Source organism: Haliotis cracherodii, unplaced genomic scaffold (genome assembly GCF_022045235.1).
Source record: "Haliotis cracherodii isolate W230 unplaced genomic scaffold, xgHalCrac1.p SCAF_11, whole genome shotgun sequence".
Lineage (NCBI taxonomy): Eukaryota > Metazoa > Mollusca > Gastropoda > Lepetellida > Haliotidae > Haliotis > Haliotis cracherodii.
The window spans coordinates 18,923,029-18,940,872 of NW_027266266.1; the positions used below are offsets into that span (position 1 = coordinate 18,923,029).

Below are 17,844 nucleotides of genomic sequence, written 5' to 3' on the forward strand. Positions count from 1 at the left end.
CTGAGGCAAGAGAGTTAACTGATTTTAAAAGTCCAGTTTCCACCCTTGCCAAACTAGGGTGGGATTCCTGGGCTTGAACGTAGCGCCACCAGTGGCTACTACAAGTTATGTGCCTTTTAAGCTTGGACCAATCAGTTTCCTCTTCTCGCATCACTTGCATTTGCTTCAAACATATGATGGCGCCCAGTCAGGACGATCTGATCGATAATCAAGATTTGAATTGTGATGAAACGGGTCTTACATCGCGAAATGCATCAAATCAAGTGAGCGCTTTGAGTAAAAACATTAAAAGATTTGGAAAATATCTGCTGACAATGAGTTGACAGTGCACATGATTTGCAAATCCTGCAATCGACTGAAATCTGCATGACAGTTTATGAACTGGATTACGATTTCGTTGCGCAATGTTGATTGGACTATGCATAGACTCATTAGCCCAGCCAATATGTAACTCCATCATGCCAGCCTAGTTCAGGTAAGGTGAAAACTGGACTTTTATAGTCAGTCAACTCTCTTGCCTCTTGCTCAGGATCAGCATAGGTTGCGGGGGACCAGTCATACATCCTTTGTACATTATAGAAACAATAACTTAACATTTTGTAGTCCATAATTGTACATATAATTATTTAAATATGCTTACTGACAATGACTGTAAAAGAAGTACTATTCTAAAAATATAAGCTTTCACGGTGATGCGGCCATCAAATCGGCTATTTCAATGAGAGGGGGTTTACCAGTATTGTGATTTGAACCCTCTGACTGACCAATCAAAATCAAGTATTTTCCAAATTCATGGTAAAATCCATGTTTGGGTTACCATGGTTACAGTGAGGTGTTCATTAACTCGTAATTCAAGAAGGTTGTGTTTCTTACCATCAGTATCCCAAAACTTCCAAGTACCATCTTTAGACACTGAAGCCATCCTGGAAATAAACAAGCACATCTCACCTTATGTTTTAGTTAATTACAACAATACATATGGTGAGGTGAGGTGAGGTGAGGTGAGGTTGTACATATAAGAGTGCATGCATGTTTCTGTGCGTGTGGCTGCTTCTACTAGTCCAGAATAATGCTGGTTTTATAGTGCTAGTCCACTTTAGACATGATGCCACAAGTTAACACGAACACCCTACTCAGACACAGCATACTGACTACACCACGGAGGCAGTGACAAGTCAAGATCGGTCACCAAAGTAGTACTATAATAGAAATACTACTTGGAGATTCAGGATTTGTATCACATCATCAAACAACACACAATTTGCTTTGGAATTACTTTGTACATCATATATTCAATGCAGTCGTGATAAAATGCATTATGGATTGATATTCAAAATCATAGCAAAATGAATCAAATCAAATCTGTTACGTTGAATGCTATATTTTGAGTGAGTGAGTTTGATTTTACGCTGCTTTTAGCAATATTCCAGCAATATCACGGCGGGGGACACCAGAAATGGGCTTCACATTGTACCCATGTCAGGAATCGAACCCGGGTTTTCAGCGTGACGAGTGAACGCTTTAACCACCAGGCTACCAGACAGCCCCTCTATATTTTGAACAACACTCAAGAAACCTCTTCGACTTACCGACTAGAATCATTTGAGAATGAAAAGCTATGGACACCTGCGCCATGACCTTTCAACTCGTAAGCTCTCTTGACTTCTTTAAATGTCCCAGATTTGTCAAATAGCACCTCCCATACTTTGACATCAGGGGTGAAGCCTACAAAACAAACCCAGCCAACCATATTTACCACATTCCACTGTGTGATATCATTCAATATCGTAGACTAACAATGTTGTAGATAAATATATTGATCAGACCAAGTGGGTCACTAATCAAACATTTCTACGTGTAATTCAATCTCATTAAAATAAGACCTTAGTTAGACGTCTAAAGACATCCCATTGAGGGTCACGTCAGAACGACCTTTCATCCGACCAATCAGTGCGTCGCTTACCAGATTATGAAAGTGACAGTCGGAATGTGATTTCTAATCATGCAATCTCGAAAACTTTAACATAGGGTATTCCGAACGATAGTTTTGGGTTTAAAGACTGAATCCATACAATCTAGACCATCGATTAACCATTCCAGAATGTTTTTTGTTCAGGTTTCAAATTTGTAATCGAGAATTTGTCAAAATATGTTTCGAAGCGTAGTTGCCAATTTGAAATTTGTGCCGTAAAGCACAAGAAAGCTGCCTTCTGATTGGTCATTCCATTGGTCGGTCAAAGTTCGCGCAAGATCGGTCTGACGTGACCCATAATGGGATGTCCTCAGATCTTTGTTTAGCGATAGCGAGAACTAAGATCTGATTTTAATGAGATTGCATGTAATTTGACTCACCATTCACAGGTTATTGCCATTTACGACACTGGGCAGTGTTTTAAATGTTTTTTTATTTCACTGCTTAGAACCAGCTTCCTGGTGTATGTCTCACAGCTGTAATCTATTACAGGCTGGGGTATCTGTGCCCCACCTTCGAACCGTGGGATAAATGCAGAGGGTGAGAAAGGATAAATTTAAAAATTTGGAAATTTTCCAATATATTGTATATTAATATAATTATCCTATCTCACACATATATGCCCACCCAACCATCCCCACGTCACAACACCTCTCGCCTGTCAACTCTGATGAAAGAGAATGATGTGGCAAGTGTATAAACATGTGTTCACTTTGTGTAGGTCGCTATGCACACGATTACATGCGTGACCCATTTGTTTGGGTGGTGACCATGGTGATGCTCAGATCTGTTCAGGGGAATTGATTTTAGAAGCTGGAAACTTTGTTCAAGCATGTTTCCAGGATCGAAAAAAACAGAAGAAATTATAGTGTGAGATAGGATAAGTTTAAAAATCTACATTTTTAAAAACTACAAAATATGCCATGGTTTGAAAATAAAGGGACATAACTCAAACTTCACATACAGGGCACCATTCCACAAAGTGAACTTACCGCACGACTATTGTAAGCCAGTGTTAAAGTATGGGAGTTAGGATCACCTTAGCGCTAAGATGGCTTTGTGGAACGGGGCCCAGCGACCTATAGGCCTCCCTATTACTATTACATATTACTTACCAGGAGTGGGTATATGGAAGGTGGGTAAATGTATGTTTATCAATGTATGTTCCATTCCATGCTTGGTGTTTGGGGAAAGTGACAAACTCTGTGAGATACAAGTTGGTCCCTAAACATTCTTAAACAAGCATCAACAAAACAAACTTAATTTTTGGAATATCTGCAAGTTAGAGTTTTGGGACATATTGAACATTGAATGGGGGTATCCTTGTTGTGAAATTGTTTCAACATCTTTGCATTGGTACAATGTGTGAAGCCCAATACAATGTGTGTGATATGGCTAGAATAAATGCAAATAGCAGAGGACCTCTGTCACTCACTCACTCACTCACTCACTTGCATTCAGTAAATAAATAGACATTTGGTGATATGACTTACCTGATGATCCAACAAACCTCCCACAAGGAGATACAGCACCAAATGAGTTGGACATCTGGTGTGTGTCTATTCTAGATAACACTTCTCCTGCAACACACAAACACAGGAAAATTCAATCAGCGACAGCATGTTTTCATAGCTCATTCATGTGTCATCAGCATAACTAAATATGCTAAACATGTAGCAATACACAACTGTTATCATTGGATTCATCAATATTTTTGTTGTTGCAGAATACATTTCTCAAATTAGACACTTTGAGTAATTTTATTACCGTATTCGACGTATTAAGCGCCCAGCTCTAATAACCGCCTACGGCGATATTTGCTAATATATTGGCAAGTGAACAATCCCAATTAGCACCCCTTCCGATTGATCAATGTACACAAGACTTATTTATTTGTGTATAATACACACTCGTGTGTTATATGCACCCTTAATCATGGGCAATTAAATTCTGAAAAATATATCTGTCGTATATGAAGAGTTCAAACCGTCAGCATAAACCATGAAATGTATCTTTCAACTCTGTTTTTTCCACCAAAATAATATTTTAATAAGAGCCCCCTATTTTTAATTTTGAGAGCGCCCTGGGCGCTTTTTACGTCGAATACGGTAATTTTGAATGATTATTCCTATGATTTCATCCTTTTCAAACACTTTTATCATACACAAGTTAGTGTTACTCCAGTGTTTTATTAATGTGCTTAGTCTCAAACAAAGCTCAAATCTATCTTTGCCCAGGTGTTCTGCTTGTTCTGTGTGAAATGTGTTTATGTTTTGTTTGTTTGTTTGTTGTTTTACGCCGCACTCAGCAATATTCCAGCTATATGACAACAGTCTGTAAATAATAAAGTCTCGACAAGACAATCCAGTGATTGATATCATGAGCACTGACCCACGCAATTGGGATACAATGACATGACAAGTTAGCGAGCTTGACCATCCGATCCCGCTAGTCGCCCATAAGACAAGCATAGTTGAATTCTCTACACAAGAGAATAAGATAAACCCTCACCTTTGAGGTTGTATATAATTATAGTCGTGTCCCTGTGACAAGTCATGATGAACTTGCCATTAGAAGCGATGCCGATACAGATGATCTCAACACTGTGGTGCTGTAACATACATTTAGAATAACGCTATTCACAAATAGTTTTCATTCAAATATTTGTGTTCATGCAACAATATTCTTTGGTGCATAATCATGTTAACAGTAAAATCTTGGGTAGAAATTAGAAGGTCCCCTTAGCGATGATGATGATCTCAACATTGTGGTGCTGTAACATACATTTAGAATAACGTTATTTAAAAATAGTTTTCATTCAAATATTTGTGTTCATGCAACAATATTCTTTGGTGCATAATCATGTGAACAGTAAAATCTTGGGTAGAAATTAGAAGGTCCCCTTAGCGATGATGATGATCTCAACATTGTGGTGCTGTAACATACATTTAGAATAACGCTATTTAAAAATAGTTTTCATTAAAATATTTGTACACATGCAACAAAATTATTTGGTGCATAATCATGTGAACAGTAAAATCTTTGGTAGAAATTAGAAGGTCCCCTTAGCGATGATGATGATCTCAACATTGTGGTGCTGTAACATACATTTAGAATAACGCTATTTAAAAATAGTTTTCATTCAAATATTTGTACACATGCAACAAAATTATTTGGTGCATAATCATGTGACGAGGTAGAAATAAGCAGGTCCTGTTAGCCAGAGCCAATGCTGGTTGAATTTCAAACAAATCAGAAGGTGTTCTTGTATGTCAGGGAAACTAAAGTTTAAATATTTCAAGTGTGCCACAGCGTACTCTTAAGAATGCCCTTTGGAATTAAGTATATTCAGAATATTTTGTATCAATCTTTGAGGTGAGGTGAGGTGAAATGGGGTTTAACTTCGCATCCAAGATTATTGCACTTATATAGCGACGTGCATGTATGTGTGTGTGAGTGTGTGGCTGCTTGTACTAGTCCATAATGATGCCGAGTTTATAGTGCTAGCTCACTGAGATACAACATCGCAGTTTAACATGAATACCCCAACTCAGACACAGTATACTGACTCCGAGCCGACCAGTCCTTGTTTCAGCCCCTTAATGCCGAGCGCCAGACAGGGTAACAAGTACCATCTTTTAACGTCTTTTGGTTTGACACAGCTTGGGATCGAACCCCGGACCTTCCGCTCTCCGGGCAGACGCTGTACCACTAGACCACGAAGGCGGTCTATCCTTCTTTGACTATGTGAATGTCACATCATCATGATAATAATCAGTTGAAAAAGTGAAAGTTTGCCCTTTTACACTTCACTGAGAATACCCCTTTCAATTTCTGAATCCCTTGCTTGTTTTCGTGGAGCTCCTTGGCAACATTATTCCGGATCATGCTGTAACGTATAATGGGCCGGTGGCCCTTCTACTACACAAACTGTCTCTCTCCCGCGGGAACTCACCTGGCGGAAATCCATGGCACCTTGTATGGTGACGCTGGAGCCATCCTCCTTCTTCCCCAGTCGAAATATTCGGATGATGTTAGCGTTGCCCAGACTCGCGACAATTGCCCTGAAAAGAAGACACATAGCCATTTTGTTATTGATGTGATATCAGTCTCATTAAAATCTGACCTTTTACTCCCATAAAAATACTTCTCTGCATGAAGATCTGATAAACTCTCCACAAGAGGTTACATCCGGTAAGAAGGCAATTATGCTTGTCGTAAGAGGCGACTAACGAGATTGGGTGGTCAGGCTCGCTGACTTGGTTGATGCATGTCATCGATCCCAATTGCATGGATCGGTGCTCATGATATCAATCACTGGATTGTTTGGTCCAGACTCGATTATTTACAGACATCATATAGCTGGAATACTGCCGAGTGCGGCGTTAAACAACAAACAAACAAACAAAAAACATCAGGGGGAACGTTTAAATCAAGAGTCAGTCAAGGTTTCTGACGGAGCAAGTGTAGCATTCAAAGCAGCATATCCCATTTAGGTATCTCAAAAGCCAACACAAACGGGCAGTTCTGAATGCAACATTAATCAGGCAACATTGCACTGTTGTGAATATTTCATAAACACTGTCATTTATTGGCCTCTACATTCAAAAGGGTGCACTGATATTGTATTCTACCATTACATTGAAGAACACTTGAATCTGATTGGTTAAAAAGAGGTTTCCTTCTTGCTACAAATACCCCTTTTAAATATATTGAACCTTTTCACACAAATCCGTGAGTATTAATATATCGATAGCCTACATATCAATTCATAAAAAATGGCTGACAATCTTTCACCCATAGAAACTGTAAAATGTTTTATAATATTTACAAGGTGCTGGGTTCCAAATTAAAATAATAATAATATCGTTGACATAGTTGTCAAAAGAATGGAGGGTGTAGTAGTGTGAACATCTGAAAGTTTAGGTGTAGTAACGGGGTCAATCTGTGTGAAGATATTTGCAGTCAAAACATTGTCAGAGACCATATTGTCAGCAACTGATAGTGAGTGAGTGAGTGTGTTTGATTTTACACCGCTTTTAGCAATATTCCAGCAATATCACGGCGGGGGACTCCGGAAATGGGCTTCCCACAATGTACCCATGTCGGGAATCGAACCCGGGTCTTGGGCGTGACGAGCGAACGCTTTAACCACTAGGCTACCCGTCAGCAACGGATAAGAAGGCATCTGGGAGTCTGAGGTAGCGTCAAGAGGACGAGACATGACAGTAGATTTCTTAGCAGACTTAGACTTCTTGTTAGAGATAGATGGTTCACCATTCCTCGGTGACACTTATGAAGGTAAAGCTAAAAAGCAGTGTCTGGCATTTTTATATGGCACTCAGTGCATCAGGACGTTAAGGTACACTGGCTACAAGTCACATCGCAGTGTATAGGGGTAGAGTACGTGCATCGGCACCGTGTACACGCCAGATGTAGCTTGACCTGTTTTCCTATTTAGTACATTGCAAGAAACAAAGCAAAACAAAAAAATCAAAAACAAATATATTCTCTAAGATCTAAAATGGACAGAGATACACAAGTGATCGGGTCATGTAAGGTTACCGTGCACAGAAGCACATAACTGATCCAGTTGTTGGTCAGTATGTGACCATGCTGGTGGGTGTTTGGGTGATTTTTTGTTTTAGAAACTGGAAACATGGTTCAAGCATGTTTCCTGAAAGGATTAATAAAGAAAGAAGAAAAGAAAGATAGGATAAAGTTAAAAATATAGTCATTTTCAGTATATATTTTTTTTTCACTTTTCTTTTTGATTAGTCATTAGAATTCAGGGTCTTTTTTAAAAGTCTTGCCTCGAAAATGTTATCTTCAGGACAGTCAAATGAACCATGGGCTGTACCACAACATTACATCATATCACATTTGAATTATATGTTTGTCACGAATAAGACCATCTGCCCCAGATGAGTTCTACTGCTAGACCTGAATCCTTAATATTCACAAATCATAAAGGTTGATGTCCTGTGTACCCTAAACTGATAAAGATACAAGAACATAGGACCATCATGCATCATGCTGTACAATCATCGTCAGTACCTCGAGTCTGGGCTGAAGGCAAGTTTGGTGGCATGATCGAGTTCTACACTTCCTCTGATGAATCTGAAACAGTTAACACAACACCATGAACACTGGACAAAACAACAACACAAGGTAAGCTGAGAAACAATAAACCAAGGGTTTCTAAGGACAGGATGTTTATGATGCACGATGGATAACCGTTTGCGCAATAGGATATAGCGATGCTCTCGCAACCATACCTTTACATCCCAATATATGATAGCTACGTGATAAAATCGCAAAGTTAAAAAAGAACGAAGTATGGTTTATTTCCCGATAAAACATTGTTCTATCATGACGTCATTTCTGGAGATTTGAATATGCACTCGCAACTTGATGACGTCATACATTGGACAACATTACTTTTGAAGGGGAAGTGTCTAGTAAGTTGTTCACCAGAGATGTAGCTGGGGCTGCACCCCTCATGGTTTATTCTCCCTGCAGTGTTTTATTGTATGATAAACAATTCCCACTTGTCTTTATTTCTTAAATAAAGTTCTGTCATACTTCCTCTAACTTCTTTCAGTGGCATTTAGAAGTTTGTGTGATGAAGTAAGACGAGTTCTATGGATGAACAACTTCCTTATTACAATTAGTGCGACGTTTCAGTGTAGATCCTTGCTTGATAAAGGTGTTAGGATCTACACCGAAACGTCGCACGAATTGTAATAAAGAAGTTGTTCATCCATAGAACTCGTCTTACTTCATTCTTCCTCTAGTTCATACTGACATAATTCAATCATTGATATATAGAATTTCAAAATCAACTCAGACAATGCCATTCTAACCTCGATTACACAGTGTATTAAATATCTCCATTCTTTTTTAAATACTTTAAATAGATCCATTTGCCACTATAGCTTCATTCTGAGTCTAGGTTGAATAACATGATGCTAAAAATAGCTGTCCAATCAAATGACACTGTTTCTTCGTGATTGAGTGAGTGAGTTTGGTTTTAACGCCACTTTTAACAGTATTCCAGTTACATCACAGCGTGTCAGCTTAATGTGGGAGGAAAGCCTGAAGTGATGCAGGTCTCAGACATTTACCACTTCGGTGAAACCCACAAGCACGGGTATGGTGCTGACAAACCTAGAAACAGACCAGACAATCCAGTGATTAATATCATGAGCATCTGTCCACGCAATTGGGATCGATGACATGTGATTAACATGGAGACATAATACACTGGAAAATTGAGGTTCTGCCATTTTAAACAAAAACTTGCCCATTGTTTTTCAATAATCACTGTAATGAAAAATACAACCATAAAATAAAAAATGTCAGGTTTTTTTAAAGGGTATCACTTGTCTATGACATATACGAATGTACAAATATTTTGTTCCTGTTTTGTACAATGTACCAACAAAATATCTTAATTATGCTATACTCACTTATGTTCTTTCTGTAGAAATTCCTTCACACTCCATAGCATGAGAGATCTATCTGAAAACAACATTAAGACAGTAACCATAGTAACCAACACAAACAACATATTGTTGTTGCCTGTGACCAAGGTGATCAATGGAAACGATCAAGTTGAATGAATTATGTATTTCTTGTGTTTTCAGCCCAACAAAACCTCAGCCAGCTTCGGCAGGAAATATCCATTTACAAACTAGCTTGCTGCTGGGGGAGCGGCTGCAGTTGTAAACCTAAAGTAACTGTACATATTGCTTCTGTTTGTTTTTGTCTTCAAATTAAGGTGAACACCTGAACACCTCATGGTTGTTGCGTGAGTGAGTGAGTGAGTGAGGTTTAACACCGCTTTCAACAGTATTCCAGTTATATCACGGCGTGTCAGATTAATGTGGGAGGAAAGCCCGAAGTGATGCAGGTCTCAGACGTTTACCACTTCGGTGAAACCAACGAGCACGGGTATGATGCTGACAAACCTAGAAACATAATCGGGGTGAACCGGGATTTGAACCCACAATCATAGGTTTTTGGCGTGCCCAAGGGACGCAACTCTACACAGCGAATCACGGCGCCTTAGACGACTTGGCCACATGGTTGTTAAGAACAGAACAACCATCAGACCAAGCTTTCTTTGAGGGGGGTAGGGTTTTCATAGTGAAAAATTTAATTGCTCGGTCGGAAAATATACAATGCATTGTACAGGATTTGGGTAATCATCTTATGGTTTGATTTTAATCGACAGGTTATGAAATTTGTTTTAAAATGATGGCCTAGTTATGGCCCTTATAAATATGTATTTTATAGGGTAAAAATATAATTTATACTTATCCTGACTCATACTAATTGCTTATCTTGTTTCATTCCGAAAAGGTAGTTGAAACTCCTGTGTTGTGTTTGCAAGAACAGAAAAAACATCTCATCCGAACGCACCCCTCAGCTGTGCAGCCGCCAAAACACCAAACAAGAATTTTAGATATCTGAAGAATTCTGATGCAAAATCTGAACAATTTTATCAAGAATTTGAAGAAATTTGTGCTGAAACTTCTGGAACTGGTGCTAAAACACGTAAACTCTGAGTTAACATAACAAAGTTGCAGCAAAATTGAATTACCTTCGGCACATGTCAAGACATATTTTCCATTAGGGCTGAAGTCGAAGGCAAGTATTGGGCTCCCATGTCCTTTCAACGTGCCTGCTAGCCACTGATGAGTGAAGGCTGGGTGGGCTGCCTTCTTTCCTTTCAAAATGACTTTTGTCTTCTTTGAACTTTTTTCATTGCTCTTTTCAGTCCTCTTTGGTTCTTCTGATTGTTCTGAAACATGCCAAACTCTCTTTTATACATTTTTTTTCGCAGACTTAATTTGGCACAAATAATTCATCACTGATCTTTATCCACTTGATAATATACTCATTGTATTAATCACCCTGCTTCAATAATTTGGTTGGTTGTTTTACGCCAAACTCAGCAATATTCCAGCTATATGACGGCGGTCTGTAAAATAATCGAGTCTGGACCAGACAATCCAGTGATTGACATCATGAGCATCGATCCACGCAATTGTGATTGATGACATGCATTAACCAAGTCAGCGAGCCTGACCACCCTATCCCGTGAGTCGCCTTTTACAACAAGCATAGTCGCCTTTTACGGCAAGTATGGGTTTCTAAAGGCCTATTCTACCCCGGCATCTCATTCGGTCAGTAACTCGGTCAATAACTCATTTGTCTGATTGTCATGATCATTGCACAATCACAGTGAAAGCATCTGATAAAAGGCATTTTTTAAATATTATTATCAAATATCAAGAGTTAACCAACATACTTTGGTTTTGCGATAGTGATATTCACCTGTGCGTAATACTGAATTTATACTATTTTATAAATAATAAAATTACCTAAAAAGTTAGGGTGGATTAAACATGTTAAATGTTACTTTACCAGTTTACAAGTTGCATGTACTCTCTTCAAGCACTGATAATTATTTAGCAACAGTACTCTCACAAAAACATAAAGTAATCAAACGGATACCATGTATACTGATGTCAATCGTTTACGAGTTAACGTTGTATGGTGCTGAAGTATTACAGTATTAGGCCTATATAGGCATTCATTTAATCAGCTGTTTATGGAATCGGTCCCCTCCATCAACATGATCAATTGCAACATTTCATTTACCGGTTTCTAAAATAAATCGCTAACCTTGTTCTTCTTCCTTCTGTTCCTTTCTTCCGATGCCGCATAAGAGAATAAACAAGAGAACAACCGCGCCTACGGCCGCTGTCACAGCGATTACCGGTACTGAGGAGGTTTCGTCTGCCATGTTGATTTCCGACGTGCTGAGTTGGACGTGTGCAAGTGCGTGGATGGTTCGTCACCTGTGATTGGTTTCTTCAATTGTAAAGAAAAGTAACGCCGATTTTTATTGGTGAATCGGAATAACATTCAGTGAGTGTTTCAAAATGTTGGAATGAGTAAAACGAAAACCTAAACTCTATAGGTTATTTATTTATTTTAGAAATGTGATTTAGAACCTTCCTGGTAGTATTCATATTTTATATTCAAATACATTATAACATGTATAAAACTGACAGACAAATACTATTTTTACCTATTTTGTTGTTTTTAAATAAAGATCATGTTTCATCATCGAGTTCTGAATCTGAAGTTCTTATCGACAACATATTTAGCTATGAGCAGTTACTCCCCTTCGACAGTTCGAATACACTAATAACGTTAGATGTTTGATATTTAGGTCAAGTGGTAAATAGAACGGCGTGGCGTTGCATAAAGTTTATTTCCTGACTAGATTGTCAGCAGTTTTTTTGAAGTTTTGTTATTCCTGACTGTTGTGTCTGTTTACAATCATGTCTAGTTCAATGATTACAGATAGTTTTAAGCAGACAAAGAGAATAGCACGACAGGTAAAGAAAGAAGACAAGGAAGCAGGTAACACTAACAGTTTTTCTGAGTTAGTTGTCATTTTTCAGTAAATTAGTCCGCATATCCATGGTAACCATGAATGGCATGACGGAAATTAATGTAATGTTAGAGACAATGTACCACACTGTTTTGAAGGTTGATCCCGTGCTATGATCTGTATGCATTCTTACAAATGTACGGTAACTGACATTAATTTCCGAAACAATATTTTGTGAAGCCTTAAAAAAGTATGCCAGTTACATATGAAACTTTCCATGTTTGAAACGAAACTTATTTATTGACTGAAGAACATCTTCCCCCCATTTTCAACCAAGGGATCTCCCAAAATCAATACTGAGAGTCATCAGGACTCATAAATAGGATGACCCAGGGATTTGACTTGTACTATTTTGAAATGCTATAATCTCATATTATGTTCATTTGTGATAATGTGCAATCAAAGACGTGTATACGTTTTTGGTGCAATAAATAAATATGTATCATGCACATTTAAAAAATTTATGGAAATATATATATAATATAGTACCCCAGAAATAGAGAATCTGGGTATACTCATTAACTGCACTTCACTTCAGCCTGATGGAGCCTTGATGATGTTTATACTTTTTTTCACTAGGGAGAAGTGGCGTTAAGACACAGCAACAAATAGACCTTGAGCTTCTACAACAGTTTGACCTTACATTGGAGTTTGGTCCTTGCAGCGGTAAGAACTTGGCATTGTTGTAGTTCATAGAGGGGCGGTTGGGTAGCCTAGTGGTTAAAGCGTTCACTCGTCACACTGAAGACCCGGGTCCGATTCCCGACATGGGTACAATGTGTGAAGTCCAATTCTGGTGTCCCCTGTTGTGATATTGCTGGAATATTGTTAAAAGCGACGTAAAACCATACTCACTCACTCACTTCTTCATAGAAATCAGTGTTTCTGGTGGCATTTTCTTATGATGAAAAAGGAAGAGTGAAATAATGTAAACACTATAATTTGAAGACATCACCATATCAGTATGAACACAAATTTAAGTTAAAATCCCCCAAAATATCAGCAATGTTGTCTTAACTGTTTGAAAATAGGGTATGCTAAGATATTAAAAATGACATATAATCACACCAAGCTCAGCAACTGTAGATTTGGAACTACCAAAATCACTCTTGGCACCATCGCCTTTGGTTATCTCTGTGTCATTATCTTGTCAACCAATCACAGATAACGTCTTCTGACCCGCCATTTTAAGATAATGTCAGGTATGCATTTGGAAAATATCGCTCCTTTAAGACAATGTTCTTGAAGCTAGCGATGAATGTTGAGGTAACAAAGAACATCAAAACATCGCTGTCACGGCATATTTTATTTTTGGCTGACATTGTGTGCTATTTTTAGAAGGCAAGATTTACAATAAAAAGGTACAGAAAACTAACACGTCAGCATTTGAAACAGTGTGTTTTGATGTTTACAGTGATTCACAGTTAATTATATGCATTTTTCAATGGAAACTTCTGCCAGACACAGGGACCATCAATCCTCAAATTTGACGGTCCCAGTTATATTTTACCGGTCAATATCCGTTACATACCGCAGAACGGAAACACTGGAACATGTTTTTCAAGTGTGCCACAGGGCACTCAATAACGATGTTTAGATGTGCCCTATTTACAATTTATATGTGCCATTAAGAAGAAATACATTGGATTAATTTGATCCTTTTTAACTTATTTTTATAAGTGAATTAGTATGTAGGATGGACCTACTGAAATTTGTTAGAACTTGATGTTTGATCTCAATGAAACAAGAGATAACTGTGTTGAGTTGCTACTCATAACTGGATTTTGTTGCTACTCATATGTCCTCCTTAACATGATACATGTATGTCAACTCTTTCTCTCATGGCCGACAGGAATAACGAGGATGGAGAGGTGGGCCCGAGCTGAGAAGCATGGACTGAATCCTCCTCCAGAAGTAAAAGATTTGTTGGAACAACACCCACATGATGAAGAATACACACAGTGGTAAGATGAGTTGTCTCCCTTATCATGCTTCCACATGGAGCGCATGTTCTTTGATCTGATTAATATGGGTGTGCGATTCATATTTCACAAGGGATTTATATATAATTGCAAACTAAGCTCCCTTAGCGTGCAAACAGGAAAACACCTGGTTTCAAATTAACATTGCATTCAATGCAATCGTGTAAATCTAAGCACTAAAGGCTTTTCAGTCTTGAGCACAGGTTCAAGTCACTGTGTCCATGAGGCGTCACAGAAAAAATGTATGGTCATGGGTTTGAACCCCAAATGGTCTTGATTATGTTTCTAGGTTTGTCAGCACCATACCCATGCTCGTGGGTATTAGCAGGAAGGTTAAATATCTGATTTTGACATGATTGACAGAGTAATATTTCATGCTGACTGAGGAGTCACGGAGGGGTTGGTTATTTCTGAGTAATCATTATGTAAAAGAATTGAATAGTAAATCCATGTGTGCATTGTAAACATTGTTTTTTTAGGCAACAAGATACTTGGCTAAAACATTAATCTTTTGTGTTACAGTTTGTGGAAGGATTACAGCATTTGAGCCAGATCCTCACCCCAAGTAGCAGTTTAATCATGGTTACAGCATTTTGACATCTACCATATTGTTCCCATGGTTACATGATGTGTTCTCAACCATATTGTTCCCATGGTTACATGTTATATCATTAACCATATTGTTCCCATGGTTACATGTTATATCAATAACCATATTGTACCCGTGGTCACATGATATTAATCACTGGATTGTCTGTTTCAGACTCGATTATTTACAGACCGCCGTCATATAGCTGGAATATTGCTGAGTGCGGCAAACCAACAAACCAAACCAAAACCAAACCAAAACCAAACCATGGTTACATGTTATATCATCAACCATATTGTTTCCATTATTATGTGTTTTATCAACAACTTTTATGCCATTGTTGCAGTTACTGCAAAATTTCATATCTATTTATCCTAGAAGAAAGATTTTTACTGTCATTTCAGCATATTATTCTCACCTTAGGGATTATTGTCATAGTCATAGCTTTATTTAAAAATCTTGGATTTTTCTACCTGTAAACATGTCAGAAAGCATGAGTGCGTGATTTTATTAACCACAAAATTCATTTATTTTGCCTGATTATCATGATTGTATCAGAAACAATAAGAAGATCTTTTATCAAGTGTCTATTTACTCAACATGGCTGTTTTCTAAACGTAAACATATTCACAAGCACCAGGAAAATGTCCAAGGTAATTGTGAAATTTGCCTTGTACCAAGACATACAGAGTCCCCTAATGTGGTTGTGTCAAGTGCCAGAGCCAACAGGGACATGGGGCCCAGTCGTCTAAGGCGCCGCGATTCGCTGTGCAGAGTTGCGTCCCTTGGGCACACCAGAAACCTATGATTGTGGTTTTGAATCCCGGTTTGCCCCAAATATGTTTCTAGGTTTGTGCTTGTGGGTTTCACCGAAGTGGTAAACATCTGAGACCTACATCACTGCGTGCTTTCCTCCCACATTAAGCTGACACGCCGTGATATAACTGAAATACTGTTAAATGCGGCGTTAAACCCAACTCACTCACTCCAGAGCCAACAGTGTTATATTGCAAATGGAACTTTTGTATTAGTTCTTCAATCTTCAATATCTTCAACCAAACTGATAATATAGTAAACTATGTTAATGACGAACATGCTTACAACCAACAGAAGAATATAACAAACTTAGTTTTTAGTTCTGGCCATTTGCTGTATATATACTGTATATATATGCTTATAACCAACTACGTAACGAACTAAAATTAGTTGTCCCTTTGAGTTTCTCTCAGTTTAGTGGAGATTGATTAAATTAATGGTCACATTATTTGTCTGATAAGTTTGCTTAGCTGAATTGCATTAAGTTATTAATTTGTTTTATGAAGAGAAATTGCATGTATTTTTTTTGTAATTCTGAGTTTTAGTTTATTGGTGTTAAATCTTAAATTTATGTGATATTTCTGTTTTGTGCCATTTATTTTGTTATGTTAATGTTATGCTAATTGATAATGTTTTATTAAGGGTGTATGCATAGATAGGTATCCCCAGATAATGATATAGGATTTATATATATATACCATGGTATGTAGCATCTTCCCAAGGCAAGGGAGATAACTGACTGTAAAAGTCCAGTTGCCACCCTTGCCAAACTAGGCTGGAATTACGAAGTTATGTTTTGGCTGGACTAACGAGTCAAGGCATAATCCAATCAAATACTTGTCACAAAATTCGTAAACAACATGGATTTCAACACACAGATTTCGTCAAGTGCAGGTTTGCAAAGCATGTGTACCATCAACTGGGCATCGAAAGATATTTTCCAAATCGTTTCATGTTTTTAATCAAGGTGCTCATATGATTAGATGGACTTTGTGAGGTGAGACCCATTTTATTACAGTATAGATCTTGATCATCAATCAGATTATCTTGACTTGGGTGCCACCATGTTTGTTTGAAGCAATGCAAGTGATATGAGAAGTGGAATCTGATTGGTTAATAGGGAGGGACATAGAAGGGACATAACTCGTAAATAGCCATTGGTGGCACTCCGATCATGCCCAGAAATTCCAGCCTAGTTTGGAAAGGGTGGAAACTGGATTTTTACAGCCAGTTAACTCCCTGTCCTCAGGAAGATGGGTATGAAGAAAAGTATGTTGGCTGTTTTCGGTTGAAAGATTGTTGCATACCTGTGTTTGTATCAACATTGTAACATGATATATATAGTGTATCTCAGTTTTCTGTTTCATTATTTATAGATGAAGCAATAAATAAGAGTATCTGATGTCCCTTGGTTTTTGTTTTTTTACATAAGAGGCAATTATGTTAATAATTTCTAAGGTTGTCTATTTTATATATATACCAAGCAAAAACAGTTAAACAAAACTCTGTTTTTTTAAACACACACATTCAATATTGATATTAGTCACGGTAAACACTGTTATCTTGTTATCAAAAGTTTTCTGTCTACATTTGTAATAACGTTCATTCTGGATAAATGAGTGTTTCACATGCAACCCATGACACAAAAGTCGTGTGAATACACATGGAAATATTGTGTCTCTAAAACATTGAGACAACCAAGTCTTTGAAAGGCATTTAGAAGTGATAAGCAAAAGAATGACAATTTATGGACGTCAACTTCTTCATTATGAGGAACACAACGTTTCGGAGAACTGGCTTACCGTATATGACCGCGGATAAGCCGACCCCGTAGATAAGCCGAGGTGCTAACTTGACCATTGAAATACGAGAGAAAATGATATGACCCGCAGATAAGCCGAACCAGGAATTGAAAGGCAAATAACACTGCGAAGTCGGACTGCAAGACATGTGCCGGTACTCGCAGATATTCAAAAATATAAGATGAAAAACGTTTTAATTATATTGAAAA

General features: G+C 37.9%; 2 protein-coding genes across 2 annotated transcripts in view; one reads left to right on the forward strand and one right to left on the reverse strand.

The window, feature by feature from the left end:
* The window catches only part of LOC139456292 (transducin beta-like protein 2), a 29,981-nt gene extending 18,177 nt beyond the window's left edge, over positions 1-11,804 (reverse strand). Inside the window, exons 1-9 of the mRNA XM_071237917.1 lie at positions 11,669-11,804; positions 10,581-10,781; positions 9,445-9,496; positions 8,030-8,092; positions 5,928-6,036; positions 4,484-4,583; positions 3,466-3,552; positions 1,590-1,725; positions 874-923 (exon numbers count right to left, since the gene is read on the reverse strand). Of these exons, the coding sequence (XP_071094018.1) occupies positions 874-923; positions 1,590-1,725; positions 3,466-3,552; positions 4,484-4,583; positions 5,928-6,036; positions 8,030-8,092; positions 9,445-9,496; positions 10,581-10,781; positions 11,669-11,789 (919 nt within the window). The 5' untranslated portion in view covers positions 11,790-11,804. The remainder of the gene's footprint in view (positions 1-873; positions 924-1,589; positions 1,726-3,465; positions 3,553-4,483; positions 4,584-5,927; positions 6,037-8,029; positions 8,093-9,444; positions 9,497-10,580; positions 10,782-11,668) is intronic.
* A 422-nt stretch (positions 11,805-12,226) lies between these two features.
* Positions 12,227-17,198, forward strand: LOC139455520 (DNA polymerase delta subunit 4-like). The gene is made up of 4 exons (XM_071237066.1): positions 12,227-12,415; positions 13,026-13,112; positions 14,299-14,410; positions 14,951-17,198. Exons 1-4 carry the CDS (start codon positions 12,334-12,336, stop codon positions 14,973-14,975), a joined length of 306 nt encoding a protein of 101 aa, XP_071093167.1. The 5' UTR covers positions 12,227-12,333; the 3' UTR covers positions 14,976-17,198.
* Positions 17,199-17,844: the final 646 nt, after the last annotated feature.